This window comes from Erithacus rubecula, assembly GCF_903797595.1.
Source record: "Erithacus rubecula genome assembly, chromosome: 3".
In the NCBI taxonomy this organism is placed as follows: domain Eukaryota; kingdom Metazoa; phylum Chordata; class Aves; order Passeriformes; family Muscicapidae; genus Erithacus; species Erithacus rubecula.
Window position 1 is genome coordinate 22,879,654 of NC_136689.1, and position 24,667 is coordinate 22,904,320.

General features: G+C 35.8%; 1 protein-coding gene across 1 annotated transcript in view; it reads left to right on the forward strand.

Annotated features, from left to right (window-relative positions):
* The window catches only part of VPS50 (VPS50 subunit of EARP/GARPII complex), a 77,703-nt gene extending 54,888 nt beyond the window's left edge, over positions 1–22,815 (forward strand). The window contains exons 22-28 of the mRNA XM_079301030.1: positions 1,092–1,172; positions 12,972–13,120; positions 14,198–14,294; positions 14,442–14,600; positions 16,866–16,987; positions 19,665–19,854; positions 21,271–22,815. Of these exons, the coding sequence (XP_079157156.1) occupies positions 1,092–1,172; positions 12,972–13,120; positions 14,198–14,294; positions 14,442–14,600; positions 16,866–16,987; positions 19,665–19,854; positions 21,271–21,390 (918 nt within the window). The 3' untranslated portion in view covers positions 21,391–22,815. The remainder of the gene's footprint in view (positions 1–1,091; positions 1,173–12,971; positions 13,121–14,197; positions 14,295–14,441; positions 14,601–16,865; positions 16,988–19,664; positions 19,855–21,270) is intronic.
* Positions 22,816–24,667: the final 1,852 nt, after the last annotated feature.

Consider the following 24,667-nt stretch of genomic DNA (forward strand, 5'->3'; position numbering starts at 1 on the left):
AGTGGGAATTCTACTCAGATGTAAATTTTCATTAATATATAGAAGGATTGAGGCAGGTGTTCATTTTAAATCAGAAACTTTAGATGCAGTAAATGGGAACCTAAATTATACCTGTTAGTATTCAAAAAGAGGGAGGAGGAGGTCACATAAACACAAGTACTTCCTTCTCTGATTCAGCCCACTGGAAGGAAGTCTAATAATGCAGTGTACAAAAGTGCCCTAAATATTGTTCAGCAAATTGCCTTTTGGTGTGAATCACATACCAGAACTGTATTCCAATCCTTACAGGTTGTTGACTTAAATGTGTGTCCCATTCCACTTTATTGTGTTAGTTTGTTGGGGATTTTTATTAACAGTAGAAGAAGTTACAATAATTATGCATGTCAAATCAGACCCTCAGCTGGTATAGTCCATTGCACTTAGCAGGAAATTAGTGTAGCTTTATATATGTGTGTGTATATAGATATATATTTAAGTAAATGCTTATATATGACATAGGTGTATATATATAACTATATATCCCAGCTGAGCATCTGCCCCATACACTCCTGAGCCATGACCATGAAGATGGCACATTTTTGAGGTAGATCTTTGTAGGCATTAAGTAAAAATGACTGTTTATAAAGATCAGTGATTATGATTTTTGCATATGCAAGATACATATTTGATAATTACAAGATATTTTATTGCTAGAAAGAGGAGTGAAAACCATTTGACTTGGGTGTGAGTGAATGCAAGGCAAGGAGGTGGTGTTGTGGGGCACCATTCTGGGCTCATCAACCAAACCAGAAAATCTAGAGTGCTGCAGTCAGATACAGAATTATAGCAATAAAAGATACTGGATGTTTTATTGGTATAAATTGTACACTGTCATCTTCATGAAAGATTCTTAGGTCATTCTTCACACCAGTGCAGTGTTGGGTGCTGTGACCTCTGTTGATTTTCTTTTTTTTGTGTATGGTTGTGATTCTGTGCTAAAGTTTTAAGTAAGTTGTAGATAGTCTTTGTCAGCTCAAGTTTTGCTGTATCACTTCAAAGTTTGAGTTAATGAGATTTCCTTTCCCAACTTAAGTAGAATGTGTTTTTTTCAGTTTGAATCAACAGGACTGGGCCTCAGTAGCAGCAGACTGCGCACCACACTGAACAGAATCCAGGAGAGTCTGATTGACCTGGTGAGTACCTGGAGCTTGTTAATGCTCAGTGGGATAGAGGTCTGTGTATGGCATTCAGGAATTATGTTTCATCATGGCTTTTTGATTTCTTTTCTCTTTTCACATTCTAATAACAAAGGCTTAGTTTCATGATGTGGAGGTGATTATTGTATGAAATCACTTGTTTCTAATGTACAGCAAAACTAATTGAACAGATTTTGTGAGATGTAACAGTGAAATTCTGTATTTGAATCTTCCATTATGGTTCATGTAGTAAAGAGAGACATTTAGTAATATCCTTAAAAGAGACATTTTATAAAAAGAAATAGATGACTCATTTTTCTTCAGTGAAAGAATAGTGAAATAGTAAGCTATCCTGAAGATTATTCATCTTTCTAGATAATAGAGCTTGTGTACTAAGGCCTTCCTTAATTTTGGGGAACTCCCCCTGAAGTATTTTTTTATTATATCCTATTGTAATTTTGTGATTTATTTTCAAAGTGTGAGAAGTAAATATGGCACTCATGTCACACTAGCAGTAGATTACTGTCCTGCACAGGGGGATGGTAAAGGAGACTGTAGCTAGCTTTTGTGTATTCAACTGAACAGCAGAGTTTATAAAGAAATACTGTTAAAAACTACACCAGAAATGGAAATTTGAAGTTTTCATATTTCACCTAAATATAAGACCCTTGTAACATTGTGAAGAAATATCCTCAGGGTGTCATAAATAGCTTGTGTTGTAGTTCATACCATGGATGCTACAGGAAGATTTTATTTTCCGAGGCTTCTATCTTAGAAAGAAAATGTTCCACTCTGACTTGCACAAGGGTTTGACACTCAACAGAAATGTACTTTATGCTTTTTTAAATTCCTTGAAGCATTATATCTAATCCTAAACTATTCTCTCACAGAAGCATCTTCAAGGTCTTGGGGGCCATTTCTTATACAGTCAGTAGAGGGAGCATAAGATAACTAAAAACCCTGGACCTCTGTAAAAGAGAAAAAGGCTTCTTGATATTCTTCTCAAAGGCAGTGTATGCACAAAGAAAAATTCATTCTAGGAAGTACTTGCAAATGAATCAATTGATGATTATGGAAAAATGGCAAGTTATGGAATTATTTTTTAAAATTTTGCTGTAGTGGAAGTGTAGTGTAGGTTCCTGGCAGTGTGTTACAGTTTTAATGTTTTTAGCAGTTAAAATGATTTAAAAAAAATAAATTTCTAGGAGTGAAATGGAAAAATAACAGCAGTTTGTTTTCTTCCTTAGTCAGTAATGAGATAATGTAATGGATAATGTTATTGCCAATTGTAATTAATAGCTAGGCTCAATGTAAGATTTGAAAGAAGGAAGAAATCTTAGCTAAGTGCTGTTAACCTAAAGACATTCCATGATATTTACTATTATCTTATGAACTTACACAATTTTATGCTATAAATTGAAATTTTTCACTTTTTGATTTATGAGGGAGTAAAAGTATTCTTGGGTATTTTTGCCTATTTTTAAGAGTTTGTGAAAAATGAAGGTTCATTTTCATTGTCTCTTGAGACTGTATGGATGGTTCTGAACTACTCAAGGGATTCTTCCATCTTATTTTAAATTTTTGTAAATTGCCTTCTGAAAGTGTATTATTTTGTGTTGTGCCATTCAGTCCCATGGCTTGTTGGGTTTTTAAGGTTGTTGTCTTGTCTTCTATCCATGGTGACTTTATTAAGGGCTTAATTTCTGTCACATTTCAGTTCCTGATGGCAGCATCAATATTTTATTTCCATAAAGATAGTCTGAATCTGACAGTTCTGAGTCAGTGACCAAAACTCAGCCAGACTTGCATGTACATCAGAATAATTTCACAAATCTGTCAGTGTCTGTGAAGGTTGAACTACAGAAGACTTTAGTAATTTAGACTGGATCATTTCTAGCTTTCCTCTTGGACTTTCTCAATTCCTTTTTTTGAAATGTCAGTGGGTGAAGGCCTCTTTACTCAAATTTGTTTTCAGGAGTTAAAGTAATAATTGGAGGACTGGGTAGCCACTCCCTCTAGCTCTGTGCAGAATTCTGGTATTTTCTGTTTGGGATTGAATTAATGCTATCTAGTTTATACCAGATAACTTTTTAAATTTTTTATTTTATTTTTTATTTTATTTTTTTAAGAATACTGCTTTTATTGTTATTCAGCTCAATTTTAAGTTTCCTTTGTGAAGGAAAAAATCAATGTGAAATGGGAGGTTCCACTTCTGGCAAGTTAAAGCACTAAGTATTCTTTCTTGCATTTTTGTAGCATGTTCAGTATGAAGAGTATGGGGGTTGATTGGAGGCATTCCCTGTAACTCCTTATGGAGCTGCTCTGTTTTCCCATTATTTTGGTGAAGAAGTTTCTTTCCTTTAATATATACTGTGCTTACAGTATACTGACCATGCTGGAAAAGAAGTGCTATCCTGATTTTCCTTTGGACCACTGAGAGATTAAGTCGAATTTCTGACTTGTGGCCAGTGTACAAAAGACTGCAGCAATTTGAAGCACTTCCTCTACTCTTCCCTCCATCCCTTCTCATGCATCATGTGCCTCCTGCTGCTGCTGGAGGTCCTTGTCCCCTCTGAGCAGTATTCAACTATAGCTGAATTACTCCACTGTTTTTTGCAGTCTAATACTTCATAGCAAAACCAACTGTACTTTATAAACTGCAGCAAGTCCTCCTGCAGTTTAGATTAATGTCTTCCCAGTGAACTGGAAATAGCTGAGGTGGAAACGTGCTTAGTCCTCTTTGCAAGGCAATAATGTGACACTTCAGCTGTGATACGTATTATTCAATATCAATATGTCTCTCCTACAAGATAAATGATAAACTGCATTACAGTAAAAAAAGCCCCCAAACAATAAGCAATGACCAAACTGCTTCAGTTGGTAGGAAATGTGCTTCTGCTGGTCGTAGTTTGGATTAAAAAATATTTTAAATTTGAACTTTTCTTAAAATTTGGATGTTCTGTAAGATCTAATCAAAATGACAGTGATGAAGGACTTTTTTATGGCAATGATAAAAGGACTTTTTAAAATTGAACAAGCAGGTTCTTAAAACACTAACACTTTAGATATGCTTCCAATCTCAAACTGTTATAAATTTAATAATAATGAAATCCAATTATGCCTCCTTTTAAAACTCTGTACTGCTTATACAGATATTAGTTTAAGTATGATCTGAAATTTCTTTTGGTAAATAAATAGACTTAGTCTAATAAATAAAAGGGACCTGCCAATTAGCACACCTTTCTTGTAGTAAGTTATGTGGTAGTGTGCTGACAGGCTGCAGTGATTGAGTAGGCTGTTTTCTGTATGTAACCTCCTTGTCTTTGCCTTAAAGAAATACCTTTAGGCTAAATCAAAAGTATAAAAAATAAAAGCACTGTGAGTATTTGTTTTAAAGCAGTTTAGGGTCTAGTTTAATTTTTGAGAGTTAAGAGAACAGTGTGACTTTCAAAGATGTATTTGGCTACACTGTACTGAACTTCATGTGCATATCTGAACTTCATAGTCAGGTCTTTGGACATCTAGCACAAAATAGCTTTCATGTAAATTTATACTATGCAGCAACTTCAAAGTTAATAATTAAGTTACTACTTCTGGATCCTCCAAAAGTAGCACTCTACACTCTACTCATACGCAGATTGTATTAAAAAGAAAACACAGAAAGAGAAGACTGAAAAGAGGATGAAGTGCTGTTCTTTCAGCCTCACTCAGATATGGTTTAGATTAGGCTAAATACATCAAAACAAGCCCCTTTTTCATTTGCTTGTATCTCCTCACTGACAGTTTCCAAGTCAGCATGTAGAAGTACCTACACACATTATGTCCTTGTGTTTGCAATTTCTAACAGGAGTGTGTTTTTACACAGTAATTATGTCCATATGAGCTCACTGAGAGCTTTAAGCTGCTAGGTACAAGGCATCAATCAGTTTGTTGTGTGCTTTGGTAGGAAAAATTACTGCTTTGGAAGGAAAATACTTCTGATTCCTGACTTTTTCTGTTTTTAAGCAGCTTCCTTATTTTCACAAAATGTAATTGTGATACTGCTTTGCCTAGTATATAAATAGCTGCTTTGAGTGATATGGCTGCAAAAAGAGATTTGGGGGTCAAATAACCATGGAATACTCATAAATAATTAATTACAAAGACATTTGCTCAAACAAAACTGAAATTTAGAAAGAAGTTTCTTAAAGTTACTGTGTCTGATAGCAGTAGAAAATAAATCACTTTAGTAAAGTATCTTAGCATTGCAGTGCAATGTATAGAAGAGTAGATGGAAGGAATTACTGATATAAATGAGTATGAGTCAATGTATTTTAGAATCTGTCTTTACTTAGGCTTTTGGACTCCTTCCCCAGAAAGTATGTGTCTTTTGGCAGTCAGGTTAGAGACTGATGGTGCAGAGATGGAAAACATAGATTATTCAGATGTACAAATAAGATAAAGATTCAACAGGTAGGAATAATTTTTTTCTTCATGTCTGACTTCCCATCCCATTTTGACTTTGACTCTTTTATCCTGTGGAATGGTAAAGTTCAGTCTCATTAGTCCCAGTGCTGGAAACAAATAGTTTGGTTTTACTTAAAATGTCCCATCACATTACATTACATAGTGTGGACTGTTATCTGTGGTTGGCAAAATACTAGTGGCAAGCTCTGGAGAGTCCTGCCTGACATGGTTGTGCCTAGCACAGGATGCAGCTCCTAAAGGGCATAGCTGAGGTCCTCAGTGAAATTGTAGCTGTGACTCTTGGTGAGGTTTTGTTTGCTGAAGATACCTTTCTAACTCAACATTTCTAATCCATGCTTGGTCTCCTGGTACTTAAAAGGAAAAAAAAAAAGCAAACCTGAAGAAACAAGAAGAAAACCCAGTTTCTGGATTTTCCCTTTCCTCTCTTTAAAAGAGATTTTTAAGTGTACATAATGACAATTTTTAAGGTGTTGCATTAATTGCTTGTCAAGGGAAGAGAACTCTGTGTAGACAAAGTTCTGATATGACGAGCACTTTGACATTATGGTAGGACTTCTGCAGGTGTTTTCTTTCCTCACATTGTTCATTTAGAGTTCTTCATACAGCTTTTTTTGTTTACTTGACTGTATTACCAAGTAAACTGGAATAATTTACTGAAGTTATTGAGCTTATTTAATTGGATATATTTTCTGGGGTTTGGCATTTGCTTGGTCTCTTTTTAAGCAGTCTCTGGGGGATCTCATTTTTGTCACTTCAGACACTTCTGGCTGGGCACTGAAAATGGGCAGTTTCCAGATGAGTGTCCACAGAGTCACAGCTGAGCACCTGGGAATCAGAGCAGCCCTTCCTGAGAAAAATTCTTTGTACAAGAAAGTACTGCAGTAAAAATGTGTATGAGCAGACCAGACCAACTCACATGGGTTTTTTGCAGGGTAGTGGTTCAGGTTCTAATGCTGCCTGTGCATGTGCTTTTCTGTGGAGTTTCATTTGACATCTGTTTTTTCAGGGCATGGTTAATGACTCTTTTTCTCAGTTGTCTGTCAGCACACAGTGGTTCCTCATAGAGGCATTGCTGCATTGATTGAGACAAGATAGTAAATAAACCTTCCAACTTCTTGTAATTTTTTTATGCAAAAAGTCTGTCATTTAACTTTGGACATTAAAAAATAAAAGAAATGCAGAGATCCCTGAAAGTTCTGTGCAAACTTTATTGAACTCTTTTAGTGAAGTCAGTGGAAGTGACCCAACAGAGGTTTGGGACATGCTTGTTTTGTGACAAAGAGTGTGGAGGATGCACACTCTTGGAATCAGCTCCTCATGCCTGTTGTGAGGTAATGCTGATGAATTCAACCCTGGGGACAATGTGAAATATTTGCACTGTAAGTGTTGGGAAGTTTGGGGATCCCTTTTCTGACTCTTCAATAATGCTGTAAAGTTGCCACTTGTATGAAAAAGATTGTAAATAATAGAAAAAGAATAGCATGGTTTCTGAAGATGGTTTGTAGTTTGATTTTTAAAGATCTGCTTTCTTAAAGCCTGTAGAATGGTGATCATTTTAGTAGCTTACATTGTTTATGTTTGATTTACTTTCATGAGGGTTGAATCAAGATTACCTGCTTGGGAGGTTTTATATCTCATCAAGAAAATATTAATCTTGCAACTTAACACCTAGTAGGAGTTTTGTAAAATAAATACCATTTTAAAACCTTAGCATGTTTACAACATATTCCAGAAATACTTTTACCTTGAAAGCAATGTGCCTTTGCAATTGGCCCTGCCTATAATTTTCATCATTCAGTTTCAAGAACAGTTAGGGATGTGTAAGCTCAAAGAGGAGACAAAAAGCCTAATTGGTTGCTTTCAGTAGATTTCTTGTGATAAAAAATTCTTGTTTATTAAGCATCTACTTGGAGTTAGTTGAACTATTTTCAGACAGCTTTTGAATACATGACAAAGTTATGCTTTCTTTGATCAGTTTTTCTTGTAATCCATGCTTGTGATATTACAGAAACTAATAATTGCAGTTTTATAAACAGAGATGATAGAGCTATTGTGTTTTATCTAAATATTTGGGATTAGTCTGCTTTTCCTCATCCATAAGTGCATATCAAGTTCTTGGTGAAAGTGTTGGTATGTCACAGCTGCTCTAGATTGTTCTACTTCCAGGACCTTTTCAGATAGTAAAGTTTTGTCCATGCTTTCTGAACACAATTTACTCCTTTAACATCCAGTAACATTTAGAGTTATTGCAAAATCAAACCTAAATTTTTTGCTATTGTGTATGTATATTAAAACAATTGTAAAACTGAAATATTGTGCAAAAAGTATTAGGCCAGAAGAAGAGCAGTTTTAAAAGGGTATTGGTTTGTGAGTGTGATCTGCAGAACTTTGTGTCCTGGGAACAGGTTGTGGAGTTTACTGGTTTTTGTTTAAAGTTAGTAGAGGTGGATGATTGTAATTAGCTGTCAACTATTTCACCATAACTGGCAGATAATCTGTTGCTTCAGTCATAAGTTCTTTTGGATAATTGAAATAAAAGTGTTTCTGTTCTCACAATGAATTCAGCCCTGTTAAAATGTCTCTCTTGAAAACTGAATGTCAATTTTTTAACTTAGATAATTGGCTTATATAGTTTTTACTTCCAATTTAGGTAATTTGTTTATAGTCTCCTCTTTCCATTGAGATGGAAGGCTTAACAGAGCCTTGCCACTGGGTTCAGCCAGACTTGAAATGCAAATGTCCTCTTGTTACAGATGACATTTTTGGAGGAAGAGATTGAAGGAGAGGCTTGTTCCTTACACAGGTTTTATTTTTCTACTTGTTAATTAAAAATTTTCTTCTTGGGAGTAAACAATTAAATGATAAAGACAAATACTCAACGATTAAATAATATCATGCTCCCATTTATCTGATACCTGTTATTTGCTAATAAATACTTTTTTTTGTTTGTAAAAACATGTTCCAGATGAATTTTAATTCAACTGTAGGTAGCTTGCAAAGTTACTTCCCAAAGCATACACTGTAGCTCACACTAATGTCATTAGCAACCCTTAATTAGACAAAGCAGTCATAAGCCTGCTATAACACTTCATTGTGATATTTTCAGGTCTTTATAGCAAAGCAGCTTTTAAAAACAGTTGCTATTTGGGTATTCCTATCATGTATAGCATTAGAAAACACAGTTCTTTTCATGTGATGGTATGAGGAAATGAAACTAAGACTAGAGAAAATTTAATAGATAAGACCTGCTGCAAGGTGTCTGCAGGCAATACTGGTTAACCTCTCCTGCTTATTTGGGTATTGTTCAGATAAGTCTAATACTTTAATGTTTCTTTTAAAAAATTTTAGCACTTTGGATTTTTCTTTTTTGGCAAGGAAGAAGAGTATCTTGTAGATTGCATCAGTTCCATATATACCTTGAAATTATTTTATCAAATCTATTTTGTGCATTCTTACAAGGATTTTGTGTAGGCTGTGACATGTCTTCAACATATCCCAGTTCTGCTGGATCAGCAAGACCTTCTACTCTGATGCAGGGAGCAGCTAAGCAAGTTTATTCTGCTTTAGTGTTGCTCTCTGCATGCTTAATGCTGGGTGCTGCAATATGTTCCCAGTGTAACTTGACATTTCTTGAAATTAAAGTTCAGTTGGCTGCTAATTAATTTTCTGGCTTCTACTCCTCTCCTCTTCCTCTTGAGGCTGGCAGTTTTACAGGACTCTGTTTGCTATGGTACACAAAGGGAATCTCTGGCAACAGACATTTTCTTGCAGATTTTCTTCACTACTGGAAGGGTTAACTTTAACAAGTCCAGTGCACTGAAAAACATCTGATTTCTTTAAATAGTCTGTAACCTTTTTTTCTGTTCCAGCCTGTGTGTTTTGCCCCTTTATTTGCTGCTTTCAGTCATTTGATCATTTCTGTTAATGAAGGCAGGAGGATAAAACACATGCATCACTGATGCCCTTTCAGAGTGATCCTGTGCTTCTTTGGGGTATTGGCACACTGGCTGTTTGCTTTTTGCTGTCAACATGCTTTTGCAGTGCCTGCTTTTTAGAACAAATTAGGAGAATGAAATGCTCATGCTGCTTGACCATGACACTTGAACCAGAGTTTGACTCCCTAGTTGAAGCAGGATATCTTTGAGTTAGCCAGCTCTCATGTACCTTCTGTGTTCTTCAGATGCAACACAATTTTGGCATTTAAAATATGTTGCTTGCATTCATGGGAAGCAAAAAGGAGGAAAAATAATGTTTAAAATGTGTCTAAAGTGGCAGGCAACTTTGAAGTGAGATAAATACAAAATTAAGTCTTCATAATATTTGGTTTTAACATAATTTGCCTTTGAAAGAAAGAAAGCTTCTTAAATGTTTACTGCTGATACTCTTCCCCAGCTTGGTCACTCACTGTCTCTCCTAAAGATGTAACATTGCTTGGAGAGCTGTGGGTTTGGCTACTTTTGTCCTGACTTTTTTAAAAAAAAATTGTTTGTTTTGTTTTTTTTTTTCCTTTGATCTGGGTTTTTGAGAATGGAATTAAATGAAAAATAGCATGAGAGTGGGCAGATAAAGAGGGAATTTTAATAATTACTATTGTCTTTGCCTTAGTTAATGTTTTTAGAGAACTGATTGTTGTGATTAGATGGTTAGATGTCATTCCCTATCTGGACTAAACGTGTGGATGTGCTCAGGAAGTACTTTAGAGCTCTCTGAAAGGATTACATGAACTTTAGCAAATATCCAGGACTTTTGACTTGCTTATCCATTCTGATAAATTCAGCAGAATGCAAACTTCATAGTATTGTGAAGCATCTAGTCAGTTTAATTCCAGATTTATCTGGCTGAATGTGAACACAGAGCAGAGCAAAGAAAATTAATTTTACAAATAACATTGTAGCTAGCCTTTATAATTGATCCTATTCTGAGTACAACTGTATCTGATCACATTTGCCATAAGCTTCTTTTAGAAGCTTTATCTTCTGCTCACTGATGTATTTCAGTGAGATCTTTTTGTGTTACAAATGATGTGTTAATGGGATTTCTCAGTCAGCAAACCTTGTTTTTAATGTCAGAATTTCTGTGGGGAACTATCAAGGTTCCCTGCTTTATTGGCTTTTTATGTCTGTAACCTTATGATAATATTTTTTTATGTATGTCAGAAGGTACTTCCTCACCTTTGTTAGTGAGGATTCTGCTTTCCCAGACTGTGCATTGTTCCATCTGCTGTAGCCCATTTTTGTTTGTGTTTGACATCTCTGGAGATGCAGAACTGAAAGAGCCTTTCTGATTTAGCAAATCCACCTCCTTTGCCTTGGGCTGTCACACCACAGGAGGAAACTGCCAAAGAAAATCTGAGAGAGTTAAAGTGGAACCTGTGAATTTTTGTTCTTCCACACCTCAGACCCTTTTTAACAGCTTGGATGATATTCTCTTCTCAGTTGTCTTACATTCTTAATGTCACTTTTGGTTTGGCATCCATCCAATCAGTAAGCACATTCTAGTGCATCTTTGTCTATAGCAGCAAAGTTTTGATCTTTCTGCTCATCCTGTATCATTTAACTTCTCACCAGGTCCTTACACATTTGACATAATCAATTTTCACCTGCCCTACCTTTAATTGCTGCAACACTACCACAATGGGGCTGTCAGATATTTTGCTATCAGAGTAACTGCCCTGTTGGTTTTCCAGTTTTCACCTGATCATATGTGCAATACTTTTCCTCTTGGTGTTTGAGGGTCTGCAATGAAATATTCCTCTTTATCTCAATTCTGATGTATAGAATGAGTGACGCCACTACTAATTTCCACCAGTATTTCAGCTGCTCACTGCCCTCCTCCTAAGCAAAAGTGTCTGAACAAAACCTGTTTGAATAACAAGTACTCTTTTTCAGGTCTGATAGTTGTTCTGTGCTGTAAAGCTCAGAAGAAATTAATGGCTACTGTTGTGGTTAACTTGAGTCTGTTTTTCTCCCTCCTTCCTTAGTTACTTCACTGCAATTTCTTCTCTTTTGTTTTCTATCTCTAGTTAAAACAAACAAACAATTCACAAACTTGAAAGCTGCTTTTTTCCATTATGTTGTTTTTAGCTTTATATTTTTTCCTTTTTAAACTGCAATTTTAGTTTTCTATTATTTTGTGTTTTTGAGTCCAAACAAATGTTATGTTTAAGCATTATTGTTGTCATATTGGTTGTCTGTTCCTACACTGTTTACAGCAGTCATGTTGGGCCATTCATTTTACTTTTGTAAGTTACTTTCCCCTTTTTTGAGGAAAGTTACTTTGTCACTGCAATGTTGTTATTTATTTTCATTCCATACATACAGGCTGATACACTCTAGTATCCATAGACTGTAGAGATTGGCCAGGGTTTCTATCCCCAGGGTCTTGAAAGGTTCTTACTAAAATCAGTGCTGTGTCCTGCCTGTCTTCTTACCTAATCTGGATGCTGTATTACCTTTATTTTGTAGCATTTCTCCTCTTCCTGTGGCCTGTGTATAAGCATGATATGAATAATTAATCCAGGCCAACCTTTGTGCTTTCATGTTGTCATGCCACAAAACCCTCTGAAGCCTGTGAAATAGCCAGACTTCAGAAGGTGTCCCTTTGTACACCTGCTCTGGAAATTTCTTCCTTCACGATTCCTCTCCTAGCTGTGCCCTGTACTTAGATTCCTTATATGTGGGGGTAGAATTTTTCCTTGATTTTTTTCCATGTATTTTGGAACAAGGCACTGCTATAATCTGCTTCTCATTAGAGATTCTATTCCTTTGCTCTGAATATTTCCTTGCTTTCAGCATCAAGATGTCTGCAGGATAGGTATTTTCATGGAATGGTTTAGTTGAGGTGTTAGGGCATGGATTGGACTCAATGATCTTAAAGGTCTTTTCCAATCTAGTGATTCTGTGATTGAGAACATCAGTTGTTATTCACCTAAGTTAGCCACAGCTCACATAAGCAGTAAAGCCCATGCAGAAATTATGTTCCTGTGATATGTCTCTTTATTTGGTTACTGTCAAATTGAATATACTGTCTCCAAGGATGATAAATCAGTCTCCCAAAAGGCTATTGGGCTGAAGCCTGTTTGGGTATTAAGTTGTAGTGAGAAGATTATTTGCTGCCTTCTTGTTTTAATTTTTTTTTCCTTGGCTACTGATTTAAATGATAGATTTTTTTCAGCCATTTCACTATGCTGCAAAAATAGAAATCAGCTTGATTTAAATTACACCTTAGAATTTGAAACATTCCTTCATCTTATCTGGCATCTGAAACTTGTCAGCTGGAGCCATCCTTGCTGGTTTTGTGGGGATTAATTTGTGTAATTCTCTGTTTCAGGAGGTATCTGCTGATGCTTCAGGAACTCTCACAGCTGCTGAAGAGAGAAAAGAGAAGGTGCCAAGCCCACATCTCAGTCATCTTGTCGTTCTGACATCTGTCAATTCACTGTATGGTTTGGCAGAGAGAGTGGTGGCCACAGAATCCTTGTAGGTTGTTTACTGTACACACTGTATTTGTGAGCACTGAAAGCTATTGATTGTTTAAGAAACTGTGGTTACCATCCAAAACCTTCTTGACAGGTCAAAGATTGCTACCTCTCAATGTGATTTTAAGTATGACTGATAAAGGTAATTTCTTTATTAAAGGTACTGGAGTCTAATTCTTTGGTCTAGCAACATGCAAACACAAGAAATTAAATTTTACTGCAGGCGATCCAGCAATTTGTGACAATACATAGCTAAATCTAACACAAAAAAAGTTTAATTTCGAAGAGGTTAATGGGAATATTTAATACTATATTATTATATTATATTAAATATTTGACTCAGAACTGCTTAGTTCATATAAATTTGGCTTCAATTACCACATTCTTTGCAATGGGTAGAAATGTACCTATGTCACACCACAGGAGAAGAAGAAATTATAACCAACTAATGCAAATGTTACAAAGTGATTTTTATTTGATAAGAATAATAGTGAGAGTCAGATGGGAATTATTTTTTCCTCATATGAGATGACATTTAAAAATGAGGAGTTAATTTTAAAAATATTTTTTTCATTTAAGCTTAGAGATATATTTTCGTGTTACATTGTTATTAATAAGTTATACCCCTGAGAAGGAATATGAGATCAAATTATATTTTACAGATTCAATAGTATAAAATTAATTGGGAATGTTATTTTGAAATTCTAAGATGGATTTATTAATACTGATGTTGACTGTCCTGCAGTGGAAATTGTGTGACTCTTGGTCACTGATTTTACTAGACCTTTGCTCAGACTTTTGCAGTGTATCCTCAGTAAAATGGAAAAATGAATTTTTGATATTCAAGCCTTGGTCTCTTTAGTCAAGTATTTTCTTGTTTTCAAATATATTTTAAAATTGTCAGAATTGAGAATACTAGTTGATATGCTGGCACACAACTGCTATGGTTCTTCACAGAACTACATTTTCCAAGGTTGCTTATTGTTATTGCCAAATATGTCAACTGTAGAGTAAAATTGTAAAGAGACATACTGAAGGTTGCACTTAGTCACAGTAATTTTTCTTTTTGCTTTCACAGGGTATTTCTGGCTGAGCAATTTGAATTTCTTCAGCCTCATCTTGATGCAGTGATGCCAGCTGCCAAGAAGCCTTTTCTTCAGCAGTTCTATTCTCAGGTCAGAACTGTGTAAATCACAGCTGATTTTCATACAGAAGATTTGAAATTTGTACATTATGGTGCAAATACTTGCACATCATAGTTTTATATTTCTCCTACTGGCCAAATATTTACTGGAGTGAATTGTATTTATTTTCTATTTCAGACAGTGTCAACTGCCAGTGAACTACGAAAACCAGTTTATTGGATTGTTGCTGCTAAAGCCATTGACTATGAGCAAATGCTTCTTCTCATGGCTAATGTGAAATGGGATGTGAAGGAAATCATGTCACAGCACAATGTATACGTAGATGCTCTTTTGAAGGTGAATAGTTTATGGGAAATGGTGTGCTAGAGTTTCTATAAGCACAGAATTGCTATAATACTTCACTAAAACTGTTCAAGTGGCATGGCTAGGACAATATATATCCTGAAAATGGGAAATTACTGTGAGATCTGTCTAGAAGTGTCATTATTCTTGCTTCTAAAGCATTCCTTTCAGTGATGATTTTTTGACTGCATAGTGTGTGAAAGTAATCAAGAAAGTTTAATGAGTATCATGTCTAAGTCTTGAATGGTAGAGAAATGTGTAGTAAACAGAGTAACACTGAGGGAGATTCAGTGGCCAGAAACAGCATTTAAAAAAAAACAACAAATCACACTATTTGTTGTTCTGAATAATTTTGCTGATTGTCTTTGAGATATGTTATAGGAGCTGTAGGTCAAATCAGCACCAATGATTATCATGCAGTATCTAATTGAAGTTGTCTTGGGACAAGCCCTTTCTCATCCTTTTATATATGCTTAAATAATGTTTCTGAAGATCTTCAGAGGGAAGTTCTGGCAGTGGTAGAGTTATGCTAATTAATTATACTATATTAATTACTAATTCTTTTCAGAGAAACTGAAAATTTTATTTTAAAGATGTGTGAAGTGTAAGTCACAGAAAAAGCTACTCAACTGTGTGGAATCGCAGTTTGGATAACACCTTCATACTTTGTAGCTCTTCTCTGCTATAAAAAATCCAGGCAAAGAAGAAAGAACTTGACAGAGGATATATCATTGCACTGAATTTGATGGAAATGTTGTGATTAACATTGTTTATGCTGCCATGACTTTATGATATCAGTTTGTGCATAAGATAGTTGAACTCTGGGGCAAAACTTTTTCCTTCTGTGAGTATGCAACTGCTGATGAATTTTGCTTCAGGACAATCAAGCTAATACCATTTAAAACCAGTTTTTGGTCTCTCTATTGTATAGCTAATAGTAGTTGTTACAAAAGCTTTCAAATAACTGCTAAGCAATAAGTGATTTGCTGTGTACACTGGGACTCCAGGAACACTGGATATGAGCATAATGTTTAAAGTAATAATCAACTACTTTCAGCCATGTGCACACATACACAGAGTTCTGTATTCAGTCATAGTATGTTGGAAGAGATCAAGTGGGGAAAGAGGATTGTTGAAGAAATAGATTATGAAGCATTAAGCATCTGCATTTTCAGAAAAATGAGTTGTATGCCAGTTTAAAGCATATCACTGTGGTACCCTGCATCTTGCCAAATTTATCTTTCAGAAAATTTGTGTTAAGTGCCAGTTGGTTATTGAGGTTCTCTTCTGATTTTCTTCACTTACTGAATTTTTGAGAGGGGATGTAAGAAAAAAGGAAAAGGAAAAAATCCTAGATTTACAGCCTTGGAAATAAAATCTCTGTTGGGCAAGTATGGTCTTAAAAGACTACACTGCAAACAACTTTTGCTGCTTGTACAGAGGAGTTCATTACCAGTCTGCTTGATATTGAAGTCATTTGATACTTTTTTATATGATAAAGGCTTTAATCTTTGGCAGAGGACTCCTGTTTCACTTTAAGTCACAAAATCATTGTAGCAGTAATTGCAATCATTTATGACTAGTTTCTCACTCAAAGTGTCAGCTGCAATCCATCCAGGCCACTGATGATTCATGTGAAAATAGGTGCATTCCTTTAACCTGAATTGTTATCTACTGCTGCACTCTGGTCCTAAACTGTTAGATTTGGCCTCTTTCAATGGGTTCTCTCAGCTCCTTCTAAAGCACTGAGGAATTATCTAATGTGAAAGGCTGAAGAATGAAAAGTGGTTACAATATTTTTGAAAGCTGGTGCGTGGGTATTTAGAGGGATAAAGAGATCATTGCTGGATTTTCTTCAGTGGCTTCAGTCAAAAACAATACTTAAGTCAGTTTTTTGACTTAAAGAAGTAAAATAAGAGTTTGGGGAGTGAGGCAATGAAAATGGCATTTGAAGGATAAGCTACTTGGTTCATTTTCAGAGGTGTCAGTTTCACAGAGAACTACAGCTCTGGGGAACAGAGCAGCAGCTCCTTTAAAAAATCACTGAGGTTATGTTGTGATTGCTATACTAGAAAGTGATGCCTTTTCTACTTTACACATTGAGTTGTCTACAGTTTGTGCCTATTAATCCTCTCTTCTTTGCTCTTACTTTCATTATTCTCTTTCATGTGCATTTCTAATTAGTTGTTGCTGTTGCTGGATGTATAGACTATGATCCATTTTATCCTGAAGGAACAAACATCTTTTATGTTTTATTAGGAATTTGAAGAATTTAACAGGAGGTTGAATGATGTGTCTAAGAGAGTCCGTATTCCATTGCCAGTGTCCAACATCCTTTGGGAGCACTGCATACGCTTGGCCAATAGAACTCTTGTGGAAGGGTAAGTATTTATGGAAGTCTTGCTTTTGGGTATGTCTGTAATGATGTTTGTTTTATAGAGTTGTAAGTTCTAATTTTATAGTGTCCTCTTGAGTTCATGTGCTTTTGGGGACCCTAAAAGTTATCAGTGCTTTACACACTCCTTAGCAGTTGTTTCACGGCAGCATTAAGCCTAAAGAGGGTGGTCTTGTTCCTAGGTACTGCTGAAGAATGACACTGAATGTTTTACTGAAGCACTTGAAAATACAGTACTATTTCAAAGAAACTTCTGTATGAGAATTACCATTTCCCAGCAGAGCAAAGAAAGAAGTTAAAATATAATAATCAGTACTTCCATGGTGATGCCATTTATCTTTGCTAGGAAGAAACATGAAGTTATCGACACTATCAGTTTTCTTAAAGTAGCCATGGAACATGATTTTTCCACATTCATCAGGAGCAGAGAGATGTCTTAGTTGGCTTACTTGAGCACCTTAGTCAGGAACCTACACCTTGCTCATCCATTGCTTTTGTAATCAGTGTCCCATCTTTTTGGATTCAGTTTTATAGCACGAACATTGTAGACTTTTCATCCCCTGCATTTATTTATGGTTTTGTCTCCCTGCTACATATGATCATGCTCTTACCAGAAGTTCTGCATCATATACAGGATATGTGCTGTCTTCCACTCCTTTTACATGTTTCCATACTTCTTTCCTGGTTATCTTTATCCTATTCATTCCTTACTACCTATTTTACTTCTTTCCATCTCACTCTCTTGCTGTCTTCTCTAAATTAGGACCTCAACAAAACACTCTTCTCCAAGTGTTTGCTGCCCATTGAGGATCATCAGCTTCCACTGCTTCCATAAAGCCATAATTTTTTAATCTCCTGCCCAAATTTTTCCATGCCTTTTGCAGTCTCTAGAGACATCAGTTTCATGTTCAGTTAAAAACTAAATCCATCCATGACTTCTGTGGCTTCCCAATTCCTTCATATGACATATGGCCTATACAATCAGCTTTCCTTTTTGAAATTTTATTTACTTATCATGCCTAAAATAAAAGAAAGTGAAACAAAGGCCTATCTCTTCTCCTCCCCATTCCCCTTGCCTTTCAAGGTGATAACAATGTCAGTCACTATCAACCTCCTCTTCCTCAGCCTTTGTGTTTGTTTTCAACTCGTTTCCTTTTCTTACATCACATCTCATTCATCTTTTGTGGCTTCAGTGTTCATGAACTTAATCCTTAGCTCTGAAGATCATCACTCATATGTCTTCCTCCCTGCTGCAGTTAAGCTTCATGCTTGGGACTTACCATGCAACTTTGACCTTTCACCTAAGCAGGTTGGACTTACTTTTCTGATATAATTTGTCCTGTACCATTTCTGAGAGTGTAAAAAGTATTCATTATCATCTTCTCCCAAATATTTAATTATAATTTCTTATTTTTGACCAGTTCTGTTATTTTTACATATCTTGTAGGTGCTTTTATCACTGTGGAAGGGGAAGGAAGGTATTTTGAATAGCTGAGTCTGAATACCTTCATAACTTCTTTTATCACTTCATTTCAATGAATGTATGGAGTTAAAAGCCATGAAGATGTTTCTCATCCAGTCAACTGAAATTGTTTTCAACAGACTCTTCATTGAATGAGGACATATCTCCACTGCAGTCAGCTATATCTTTCTCTAAATTTTGTCCTTCCCTATCTCCTAGTTCCGTGTTCTCTCCTGTTTCCCAACTGGCTTCTTGAACCTATTGAAAATCATCTGCTAGTCTTCTATGAAGCTCCAGAGGACTTTTGCCTTGGTCTTCTCTTTTTGCTTTTCTTACTTTTGCATTTTGCAAATTCCTTCTGTGTACCAACACTAACTGTGAAATTTTTTCATATTCTTAACCTGACCTTGTTGTGTACCCAGCTTCCAGCTGCATGCTTCTGCTGCCTCTTTTACATCAAACCTAATAATCTAGGGAGTGTATAATAATTAGGATCAACTTAATGAACCAGTGAAAAACTGAGCTTGTTTTAGGTTTGGTAGAGGGGAGGAGTGAGACAGAGTTGTCACTTGTGGGAGCAACTGGTGGATGAGCTGGATTAAGTCTCTCAAGTCACTGTGCCCCAGACCCTGTACACAGCTGAAATTGGCATTCTTAAGGGGACTGCAGTGTCATTTCCTTTGATTATGATAAATGCAGTTCTTTATCCATTTGAGGAACTGCAAAGATAATTTTCCTTGTTTGTTGCCTATCACCCCACTGTGATCCTTGCACTGTGATGCTTGCTCTTGGTTCAGCAGTGTCTTGGTGACCATTCCTAAAGCTGCTGTGGTACCTTTCAGACTACAGTGGTTGTGATCACTTGGAACTGCCGTCCAGTGTGCTAATTAGCATTGGTTTAATTTCCTCTAACTTATGTATAGTAAGTTGTTCAATATAGGATTTTTTTTTTTGTGGCTTTTAGGAGAGGAGAGTGTGATTTTTCTAAGTATCACTGGGTACAGTGGGGTTGTGTTTGATGACTGGGCTAAAATGTGTTATACTAATGCATGCAGACATCCTAAGAGAAGTTCTTGTCTGCTTTTGACTTAAAACCATAATTTTGCTCCTCCTCAGGGTTCAAAAAACTAAGTTAACTTTCAGAAGCAATATTAGTTTTTATTTCCTTCTAAGTTTTGCTTCCCACTGTTTCTCTTTGTAGTTATGCCAATGTAAAGAAGTGCAGCAATGAAGGACGTGCCTTGATGCAACTGGATTTTCAACAGTTCTTAATGAAACTAGAAAAGTTAACAGACATTAGGCCTATTCCAGATAAAGAATTTGTGGAGACCTACATTAAAGCATACTACCTGACAGAAAATGACATGGAATCCTGGATAAAAGAACATAGGGTAAGAATTAAATTTACATTCATTTCCTCTCTGTTGAGAAAATTCACTCTGATGATAAAAACATGCCAACAACTATAAATAATCAATCCTTCTATGTGTTAAAAACAAATATATATGTATATTTTCATTTATTGTAATAAAACTTATATTGGAAGTAGTATAAATATAAATGGATGTGTGCATGTACATGTTCATTTTTATCATATGAAGTTAGTATGTGTTTGAATAGTTCAACATCTAATCACTGGGGAGGATGACTAAGCCAGTCTCATCTGCCTGTTGTATCAAAAAGTGTAGAGAACTACAGCAAAGGGAAATTGAAAGCATTTCTGAGCTGTTCAGATTATGCCAAAGTGCAAAACTTGATCATCAAGAATTATGGTTTGGGATCACAACATTATGTTTTGTATTGCCTTTAGGAGTAGGTTGCTTAAACTAACTTGTAAGGCACATGGAGAAGAGTCATTGCCTTTTCTTTCTTTCTTTGGTAATGCTTCATCAGCATTTCTTGTGAGATAAGTCTATATTTGTATTTTGAGAACATTCAGATGCTTTCTCTCTAGCATGAACTAACAATTATAACAAATCTGTGTAAGCAATAGTCACATGTTATTGGAGATAGCCATCTTTGAAGTAAAAATTCTTTTGAATTGAAGCACTTGAAATCTGTATTTTGGGATTACTTTAAGTCCCACTAGAAATGAAGGAAAGAAATATGTCTTTGATTGACTTTTTCTTGTATTTTCTGGAGCCCTGAGAGGATGAGCTACGGGGTTTGATGAACTTCAGGGAAAAACTCTTTTTAAAACACATTGATGGAAGCTATGCTTTGCATAGTGTTAAGACATAAAGGCAATACTGGAAACCATAGTGTTTTCACAGGTGTTAAGAATTATTTTCTTCACATTTTTTACATTTTTTCCTCTTTTATCATGTACTGAAATCAAAATTGTTTGGAGACTCTGCAGACAGAAGCATTTAGAAGCTTATTGGAAATGGGAAGTCAAAATATAAATGATCACCAACATTTATCACAATTTGTTAAAAAATAAGTTTTTGTCTTGAAAGCTTAAACATTTGCATATGTATTTCCCACCAAGCCTCCCAAAGAATGGAAAATACATTAAAGATTGATTTATATACATGTTCACAGAGTTAGTTTCTGTGAACTCTGTCCAGTACTTTTAAAGTCATAAGCGTTTTACATTCTAAGCCATCATGTAGCAAAATATAGTTTTGTCCTCTGCCTCAACTATGAAAACTATCCAGACATGACTGAACTACAGCTTTAAATCTCCCTTTCGTACTGATGCTTCCATCAGTTGTAAAATCCACACTAAGTATGTCTGTGTATTTGAAAATCTTCTATCTTTGATGTTTTATTCTGCCCTAACATGATCTACTTTTGTTTGCCAGGAATATTCCACTAAGCAGTTGACCAATCTGGTGAATATTTGTCTGGGCACCTACATCAACAAAAAGGCAAGACAGAAGCTGTTAGCTACCATTGATGACATAGACAGGCCTAAGAGATAACTGGAGAAAGCTGCTTTCTTTCTGGCTTGCACCTTTTCCTGTTCATGTGAAGCACGCCGACATCTCTCTCATGGACTAATGACAACATCAGAAATGTTATGCATGACCTTTCTGAGCAACATTGGAGGCACTCTGAAGAGACAATGTTCTAAAATAGGACTTTTCTAATTCTGTAGAATTCTTCTCTGTTGTATTTCTTTTTTTGGTTACTTGCCCTTAGTAAAGGGCCACTGTGTATCATTGATGAGCTGTATGTTTTGCAAAAGTGTATACTGTAAGTAAAGTCAAAATCAGAGAGAAACACATTGGCTTAATATATCATTGATGCTCTTTTTAAATAAAAGGGCTACTTGAAAATATGATTTCTTTCCTCCCTGCTTTCACCTTCAGAAATTGTGCTGTATTATAGACCAGTGTAAAATGAAAGGATATCTATAATAATTTGATTGATGTATCCTGCATGTGGATTAAGAGTGCAGATCAACTAAGTACTCTCATGTTAAAGCCCATCATCCTCATATGTATTTAAAGATGTCTGTTTATTTCAGAATTAATTTAGTCTTATCAAAATTATTGACTTCAGATTAATAGAAGGTAATAAACATTGTATACTAATATGATTTGTTTGTGAGACTTTGTTTTTCCAATCCAACAATGCAAAATGCCAGCAGTAATGCCAGAAAATTGGAACAATGTTTTTCTGACTGAAGTTTTGGAATGATAGTAAAATAATCTTCCTGTTTCTTGCTCTGCTGTAAACATCCTGAGTGATCTTGAGCAGAGTAAAATGGCTTGACTGCATATGTGCCCTAAAAATTAATTGGTCAGAGCATCACTGACTTCACTGAAATTTTGATTTACCTTTGGTTTTTACTATGTAAAACTTCAGGAATTTTATTTTTTATTACACAATCAACTTCTGGAGTGCTCTCAGACCATTTTAAATGAAACTTTGAGCTAATATAAATTATATAAGCTGCAATTCAGTGGTGTGTACAGCACACTAAATTCTCAGTTTGGGATTCATACTTGCCATTGTACTTTAATTCAGACATGAGGGAACCTGGAGTTAGTGCATGTCAGCAGTAATGTAGTGACAGAAAGTTGCCCCATGGAGTCATCATAATTGTTCTTTCCTGTCACCTAATTTCCTCTTCAGAAGTGTACTGAGCATCATTAGACAAAGCCTGTGTACAGTTTTAGAAGAACTATAGAATTTACATTTTAACTATTGACTGTGTGGTATTCAGCTTCCTTGTTTATCTGTATTTTGAAGGAAATAAGATTTAAAACAAAATTTAACTCTGTTCTTTATTGACCATGCTGTCTTGCCTTTTTCTGTTTAAAACTTGCTTGGTGGTTTGTCACCATATAAGTTGAAGCTGAATCACTTTTATCCTCATTAAAAGGTGGTACAAATGAAAATGTGGACTTTTGCATCAGCCCATCTGCCCTGGAGTGAAATCCTGAGCGAGAGCTCTCGGATATTGGGGACCATTAGTGTAAAATAGCTTTCCATTTTCTTCTCTTGGATGAAATAAGTAATTAAATATCTTTACCAGAGCAAGGTGAACACATGTAATTTCTGCTGAACTGCTTAGGTCACTGTAACTTTAGAGCTTACCAAAAGGTAAAGGTATAATCATTAAAATGCAGGGTGAAGGTAAGCAATTGCATGAACCACAAGCAGGAGTGATGTTTTGTATATCTATAGTTTGGCTTGTTATTTTTAAGTAAGCCCCCAAATAAAGGAATGTGTAAGAAGCAGTGTTAAACTTACTCAACAGCTGTATGATCTTCATCCATATACATCTCAGAAATCATTATATTTTCCCCAAGAGCCTTTCCCTGCTGCCCAGGATTGATGCCAAGTAGAAAGCCACACAGCTAAATGGCCTACATACACTCTTAGATACATGGGATATTTTTTCACACATTGCCCTGTGAAATCAGGTGTTGGACTCAGTCATCCTTGTGGGTCCATTCTAACTCAGCATATTCTATGTTACTTGGTTCTGACTGGCTAATGAAGCTAAGTTTTCACTGGGTGCTGAATTGTTCTCTCACTAAGCTTATGTATGGTAGTTTCCATCCTCTGATACAAGAATTTTTTATAAAATGCTAATTTTTGAGCATCTCTGTTCTCCTCTGCCATAAGCCTCTTACACTGCTTTTTCTGCAGTAGAGAATATAGCTTAATTATCCTTTGTTTTAGAGGAGTGTTCTGCAAAACTTTAATAGAAGAAAATTTCCTTCAGTCTCAAAGAAGACTGACCAGCAGTGCAGAAGTGGGCATCTGTCAGTCCTTCTTTAGCCTGATGAAGAGTTTAAATCCTTCAAAAGAAGAAGAATCCTTAAAAAAAAAAAAAAAAGGAGAATAAGTACTTGATATTTGGCAAACTCACTTGGAGCATAGACAAGGAGTTTTCAAGGCTATGGTTAGGAAAAGCCTGTACCTGCACTAATCAGCTCACAACTGGCTTTTCTACTGTCAGTTTCTCTCAGTTATATCTCATGGTGACACATGATGGGTTTAATTATTCAAAGCAGAATGGCATAGATGGGAAAGACCATCTTGGCTTAGCAGTGCTTCAGCTGATGGGGTGGTAGACAGAGCAGCCCCCAGAGGTGTTAATTCAAATGTCTCATCTGGGTGGGCACATGGATGTTTTCATTACATTTTCATTTACATTTTCAGGTAATTGACTGTTCTAGATTTCATTTTTTCCCCACATGGCTAAGAGTCTTCCCATGTGTACAATAAAAACTTGGCTCACTGCTGATCTTCAGTGAGAAAAACTAGGTCCTGTCCAGATCTGCTTAACAACCCCTGGATGTAGATTACAGCTTGTGTTCACTGAAAGAACAGCCTCCCTTCTTTAGCCTTATCCCTGTAAAAAAAGGATAACTGATCAATGGCTGCCTGAAAGCTTCTGTGAAAAGTTTGCATTCCCTCATTTTTCCCAGATGTGAATGATAAAGGTATGTCTTGTGATGGATACTAAATGCAAAGCTGTGGATGAGTTGAGCTCTTCACTTGTTATTGTGTCACAGAATGCACAAAACTATAAGGATCCCTTCTTCTTACTATGGAAGTGATCTATTTGGGGTCTTTTCCTGTTTAAGGCCTGCTATATTGTAAATTACACAAATGGAGATGGACAAAAAAATGCAGATTTACTGTATTTTTGATGGTATCTATTTTATCTTTAACCACTGCTTGAAACAGTGTAGCATGGAGGCTAAACATTATACCAACAGTAATATTATGGTGCAA